Below are 7,500 nucleotides of genomic sequence, written 5' to 3' on the forward strand. Positions count from 1 at the left end.
ACAGTGTATAGGCTGGAGATGGAAATAAATCTGTCTGTGTGTGTGTGTGTGTGTGTGTGGGCGTGTGTGAGAAAGAAAGCTGACTGTGTGTGTGTGTGTGTGTGTGTGTGTGTGTGTGGGGGGGGGGGCGTGTGTGAAAAAGAAAGCTGCCTTTTTTGCATGTTTGGTCTATAATCGAATGCAAACGATTAACAGAACAGACTTCTATCTTTTGACTGCAAAACATATTTTACTCCGCCTTTTTATGCTGGAAACTGTTTTGAAAAGCTTTATGTTTATAAATACATATCTTGCACATCAGTTTTTGTTTACAATCAATTCATGTCTTATTATGTATGCTGAATGTCTTTACAGGAGTGTATAGATAAGTCTCTTTGATCTTGAGGAAATGCAGTTTCATTTTGTCTTAAGTCTCCTTTCATGTCATTCTGAATGGCCATTAAGGCTGATAAACATCTGTCAAATATTGCAGACTGTGCCTTTAAGGTAGCCAGGTAGCTGGAACCAATAGGAACCAGGCTAGCTTTAAAGGGGTAGTGTAGAAAACTTTGCTACTCCCTTGTAATTCTCAGTCAGGTATGTGAGGCATCATTCCTTACTGAAGGACGCCTCATAACAGCTCATAACGGCTCATTACAGCTCATAACAGCTTATGACGCCTCATAACAGCTCATAACAGCTCATAACAGCTCATAACAGCTTATGACAGCTCATAACTGCTCATTACAGCTAATGACAGCTCATAACAGCTCATTACAGCTTATGACAGCTCATAACAGCTCATAACGGCTCTTTACAGCTCATAACAGCTTATGACAGCTCATAATAGCTCATTACAGCTTATGACAGCTCATAACGGCTCATTACAGCTCATAACAGCGCATAACAGCTCATGACAGCTTATGACAGCTCATAACAGCTCATGACGGCCCATATCAGCTCATGACAGCTTATGACACAGATTCATATCATAACACGTATCTCCTTCTGCTTGGCCTGTTGCTGCCTCCATTGCAATCCTAACTGACTGCAGTTGGCTGTATGTTTCTGTAAAATGTATAGCATCCACAAATGATGGCTACATGCAAAGAAATGTGGTCTGTGTTTTCTATATTGTTTTATTCATATAGGAATTTTATGGATAAAGATTGTATTTGCTTTTTACATGTAACACCATTTTAGCTCCAAAGCAATGTTTTATTTGACAAGCAGAAACAGTGCATGTAAGTAACTGGTCGTCTTAGTAACGTCTCCATTAGAATGCCACAAACAGGGACATCTGGGTTTTGTTGAGATCTATGTGTAGAGAACCTTTCTCTCGTATATAATGTGTCAGAGGGAATTAAGAGAATATGCTGGATATTGTTCTGTAAGGGAAAATGAAAAAAAAGAGTTTTAAATGCAAACATATGTGTATGAGGTTGTTACATTCTCATCAGGCAGCTTGACTTATAGCAGACAACTCCACAGGTTGCCATAGAGACAGAGACTGATTTTAAATGAACTCAGATGACTCCTGTTAACAGCCTGAATGTAAATAAATGCTATGAATATAAACCATACTGTCTGCAAGTGTGTTGTGCAATGGTGTTTTTATAGTAAGACCTGTGTGTGTGTGTGTGGGTGTGTGTGTGTGTGTGGGTGTGTGTGTGTGCGCGTGTGTGTGCATCAACGGCTCCCATAATGAATGGCTGCCCCATGTTCAAGAGCCTACACATCGATCAGCACATTGTAAAGATCTCCTCAAAAGGAATTGTTCAGTTTCAGATAAAACAAGAATGGGAGCATTCAGAGAATGCAAACCTCCGCCTTGTGACCTTGACCTTTGACCTTGACATCTGAAAATCTAATCAATTATTGCCATTATATTACCCAATCTCCCCACAAAGTTTGATGGAAATCGGTCCATGCGTTTCTGCGTAATCCTTCTGACAAACAAACAAACAAACAGACAAACAAACAAACAAACATACAGGGGTGAAAACATAACCTCCTTGGCGGAGGTAATAACAATAATACATACCAACAGGGCCGTGCAGATGAGTTTCCATCCTTGCATCACAGTGCAAAGGCTCTAAAACTGCTCTTAGAGAAACATCCCATGCCCCTGATATTGTTATTGTTATGGTTATGGTAATTTCAAAAACTATCCAACCAGGAAGTAGGCTGCTGCTTTGAGGACTTGTGTTTCTCTGGGGAAGTGTTCAAATGTCCGCCGTTAACTAATCGCTCTGTCACTGTGGTAACAAGACCCAACTAATCTCTGTGAAAAGTGTGGTAACAAGACCAAACTAATCGCTCTAAAACCGTGTGGTTACAAGTACCAACTAATCGCTTTGACACGGTGTGGTTACAAGACCCAACTAATCGCTTTGACACCGTGTGGTTACAAGACCCAACTAATCGCTTTTACACTGTGTGGTTACAAGACCAAACTAATCGCTTTTACACCGTGTGGTAACAAGACCCAACTAATCGCTTTTACACCGTGTGGTTACAAGACTAAACTAATCGCTTTTACACTGTGTGGTTACAAGACTAAACTAATCGCTCTGACACCGTGTGGTAACAAGACCCAACTAATCGCTCTGACATCGTGTGGTAACAAGACCCAACTAATCGCTCTGACAACGTGTGGTTACAAGACCAAACTTATCGCTCTGACACTGTGTGGTTACAAGACCAAACTAATCGCTCTGACATCGTGGTTACAAGACCAAACTAATCGCTCTGACATCGTGGTTACAAGACCAAACTAATCGCTCTGACACTGTGTGGTTACAAGACCAAACTAATCGCTCTGACACTGTGTGGTTACAAGACCAAACTAATCGCTTTTACACTGTGTGGTTACAAGACCAAACTAATCGCTTTGACACCGTGTGGTTACAAGACCAAACTAATCGCTCTGACACTGTGTGGTTACAAGACCAAACTAATCGCTCTGACACCGTGTGGTTACAAGACCAAACTAATCGCTCTGACACTGTGTGGTTACAAGACCAAACTAATCGCTTTTACACTGTGTGGTTACAAGACCAAACTAATCGCTCTGACATCGTGGTTACAAGACCAAACTAATCGCTCTGACATCGTGGTTACAAGACCAAACTAATCGCTCTGACACCGTGTGGTTACAAGACCAAACTAATCGCTCTGACACTGTGTGGTTACAAGACCAAACTAATCGCTCTGATTTATGGCGGTCTAGGACATGAAATCTGTGCTGTGTTGACGGGTTAGGGTGCAAATGGCTAAACTGTCACCTCTAGGTATTATTAGATGGCTATTTATTTGCACCGTGTGGTTGTAGTCATATATGTGCACAATGTGTGTAGTGTCTGGTGTCGCTTCTCTCTCTCTCTTATACGCACACACGCACACACACACACACACACACACAGTGTGGTTGTAGTCATGTATGTGTACAATTTGTGAAGTGCGTGTGCCTGTGCCTGTGCCTGTGCGTGTGTGCGCACGTGTGTGTGTAGTCATGTATGTGCACAATGTGTGTAGTGTCTGGTGTCGCATCTCTCTCTCTCACACACACACACACACGCACACACACACAGTTGATATTTGGGTGCTGTGTTGGTGTTTTAATCAGCATTAGTCACTTTAAATAAAACAATCAAACATGTAAAATAATAATTTTCATAGACACGTCTTCAGATTGTTATTGTCTTTATGAACTCTGAACACAAGGCAAGGAGGACTCACAGAACGGAACAGATAACACACTGCATGACTTCAACACCACCTCACATATGACATTGAAGTGTTGTGACATGACAGAACAGAGTCACTATCTGCAAGGGTAAAACACCTTCAACTGTGCCGCACATATGCAACACTTGATATGATTAAAGACGGGGACAAAAACAACAGAAAAAAAAACATTGTGTACCCTTCACTAAGATGTCATATGATGGCAACCAAAGCCAAGGCCTTCCCATCACCTCAGACTCGAGTTAAACAGCACACACACACACACAGACACACACACACTCACACAGACAGGCATTCAGTACACATGCAGCGACCTCTTGACAAATGAGAGGTGAAAATAACGGCTAACGCTGTGAGGGTTAACGAAGCAGAGTTTAAGCACTTCCCTAGCCAAGGGCTAACGAAGCAGATTTTGAGCACTTCCCTAGCCAAGGGCTAACAGAGCAGAGATGAAGCACTTCCCTAGCCAATGGCTAACGAAGCAGAGTTTGAGCACTTCCTTAGCCAAGGGCTAACAGAGCAGAGTTTGAGCACTTCCCTAGCCAAGGGCTAACAAAGCAGAGATTAAGCACTTCCTTAGCCAGGGGGCTAACGGCGGAAGGCGGAGTGTCATTTGGAGGTTAATGGCACATTCTTGCACTAATTAGCTGTCCTACACCACTTGCTCCAGTGGGGGGCGCAGTTCTGCTCCATTCACTGCTGCCCCTGGGAAGTAAATGGTGACCAGCGGGAGAGCAGATCTTCAGTAAGACTCTGGTGTGAATCACAGATAACACAGGGGTCCCCACACAGCAACTGACCCTCATCAACCCTAATCTGATACCTCACCTAACCCTAACCCTAATCTGACCCTCATCAACCCTAATCTGGCCTTCATCAACCCCTTATCTGGCCCTCAATAACCCCTCATTAACCCCTAATCTGGCCCTCATCAACCCCTAATCTGGCCCTCATCAACCCCTAATCTGGCCCTCAATAACCCCTCATCAACCCCTAATCTGGCCCTCATCAACCCCTCATCTGGCCCTCATCAATCCCTAATCTGGCCCTCATCAACCCCTAATCTGGCCCTCATCAACCCCTCATCTGGCCCTCAATAACCCATAATCTGGCCCTCATCTGGCATGCATTTGACCCCAATCTGGCCTTCAATAACCCCTAATCTGACCCTCATCAACCTCTAACCTGGCATGCATCTGACCCTAATCTAGCACCAGATCTGTTCCAGGTCGAGGCCGTGGCTGGGGTCGTGGCTAGTGGCTAGGGGTCAGAGGAGGAAATTCATCACAGGAAAACACCTCACCACTTCATCACCACGGTAACCATAGCATCATAAGGTGATGTGATATTAGCTTGATATGTCCACACTAAAGCGATAACACACTCACTCACACACACACACACACACACACACACACATACACACACACACACACACACACACACACACACACACACACACACACACACACACACACACACTCACACACTCACACACACACACACACACACTCACACACACACACACACACACACACACACATCTCCATTGCCTCCTTCTCGGAGTCATACAAACATCTGTATCACTGGTCAGAGTATTTACATACACAGCAGCAGATACCCATTTGGCATCAAACTCTGTGACACACTTGGGCCAGAGTACAGCCAGACCGGGGCCAGATCAGGGCCAGACCGGGGCCAGACCAGGGCCAGATTGGGGCCAGAGATAGCTGCCATTAGGAGAATGATGAGTAGAATATGGAGTAGAATGAGAGCTGAGGCCACAGTGATCCACTCTGGCCTTCATGGCAAAACCCTCACAAGGACAGAAAAACAAACGAAAGGAAACACGGGAAAACAACGCCAAACCAAAATGGAGAGAACCAAGAAGAACATATTTGGCATGAACATGTTACAAGAAAAATAAGAAAGTAATTAAGTTAGATAAAGTCAGATAAAAACTATACATATAAAAATAAAGCTGTGAAAGAACAAAAAATAAACAATAATATTCAATAACAAAAAGATTCAATAAATTAGTGCAACGGCCGGTAAATCGATCACGAGTTAGAATGACTGTGTTCGAACTATACGAGCCCACTGTGACCCGGGTAAAATATCTTATTAAAAAGTCATTTTTTGTTACATGTTACATGTTACAGATCAAACACCACAGGAACAGAATTAAACCTGTCCTAAGAGAGGACCACACCCCTAAAGGTAAGACAGCCAGGATAGTGGGCACCACAGCCATGGGGGGATGGGTAGTGTGCCAGGATAGTGGGCACCACAGCCATAGGAGGATGGGTAGTGTGCCAGGATAGGGGGTATCACATCCATGGGGGGATGGGTAGTGCCCGGATGGGGGTATAACAGCCATAGGAGGATGGGTAGTGCCTGGACAGAGGGCATCACATCCATAGGAGGATGGGTAGTGCCAGGATAGGGGGTATCACAGGGATAGGAGGGGATAGGTAGTACCAGGATAGGGGGTATCACAGCCATGGGGGGGTGGGTAGTACCAGGATAGGGGGTATAACAGCCATGGGGGGGTGGGTAGTACCAGGATAGGGTTAGGGGACTCAGTACATCTGATGCCTGGGTGAGAGCAGAGATGGGGGGTTGGCACTGCAGTAGGAGAGGGCACTGATGCCAAGAGACGTGGGCACTAACTTGGGATGCCACACACACACACACAGGTATCTAAACACACAAGCATCTAAAGATGGCACAGATCAGAGAGGGCAGGAGAAGAGGAGAACGCGAAAGAAAGAGAGAGAGAGAGAGAGAGGAGAGGACAGAAAGAGAGAGAGGAGGAGGAGGAGGAGGAGGAGGAGGAGGAGGAGGAGGAGGAGGATAAGACATTTGTTGAAAGGAGATTAGGGTAAAGGAGAAGGAAAGAAGAGAGGAGAGAAAGAGAGAGAGAGAAGAGGAGGAGGAGTGAAGATGAGAAGAGAGAGGGGAGGTCTATTCCTGAGAGAAGGGGTCACGGTCAGTGCTAGGATCGGTTTAAGGGTCAGGGAAAGATCAAGAGTCGGGGAAAAGGGTTAGGGTCAGCCTTTGGCACCTTAGGAGATTTGGCAGAGGGTAGGGGTCAAAGGTCGTTTAGGGTGTGGCTAATCCAGGGGTGTGGCTACTCCAGGGGTGTGGCTACTCCACATACAGGCATTCAATGAGGAGGGTCCACTGTGGATGGGCGGGGTCTGTGGTCGTGGGCGTGGCTAATCAACAGGCAGGGCGGTCACAGGCACTCGGCGAAAGAAGAAGCTGGAGCCTCGAAACAGCTGGCCCTGTGGACACACACACACACACACACACACATACACACACACACACACACACACACACACATGGATACGTACGCACACACACACACACACACATACACACACACAGACACACACACACACACACACACACACACACATGGATACGTACGCACACACACACACACACACACACACATACACACACACAGACACACAGACACACACACACACACACACAAACACACACACACATGGACACACACACACACACACATGGATACGTACGCACACAGACACACACACACACACACACACACACACACACACACACACACACACACACACACACACACACACACACACACACACACAACACACACACACACAGGCTAAAGTTTATTCATACCAGCATGTAAATACTTAACTGAATATATTTAAACATACTGTAGTATAGTACTGAAGTATATATTCCGCACTGTATCCATACTTAATTAGTCCAGGA

The 7,500-nt window shown here is 45.2% G+C and overlaps 1 protein-coding gene across 1 annotated transcript in view; it reads right to left on the reverse strand.

Moving 5' to 3' along the window:
• Positions 1 to 6,950: 6,950 nt before the first annotated feature.
• LOC308361046 (mitochondrial carrier homolog 1-like) overlaps positions 6,951 to 7,500 on the reverse strand; it is a gene marked incomplete at both ends in the record, with an annotated part of 8,285 nt that continues 7,735 nt past the window's right edge. The window contains one exon of the mRNA XM_080833292.1: positions 6,951 to 7,019. Coding sequence (XP_080689418.1) covers positions 6,951 to 7,019 — 69 coding nt within the window. The remainder of the gene's footprint in view (positions 7,020 to 7,500) is intronic.

Source organism: Sprattus sprattus (assembly GCF_963457725.1).
Source record: "Sprattus sprattus genome assembly, chromosome: 2".
Lineage (NCBI taxonomy): Eukaryota > Metazoa > Chordata > Actinopteri > Clupeiformes > Clupeidae > Sprattus > Sprattus sprattus.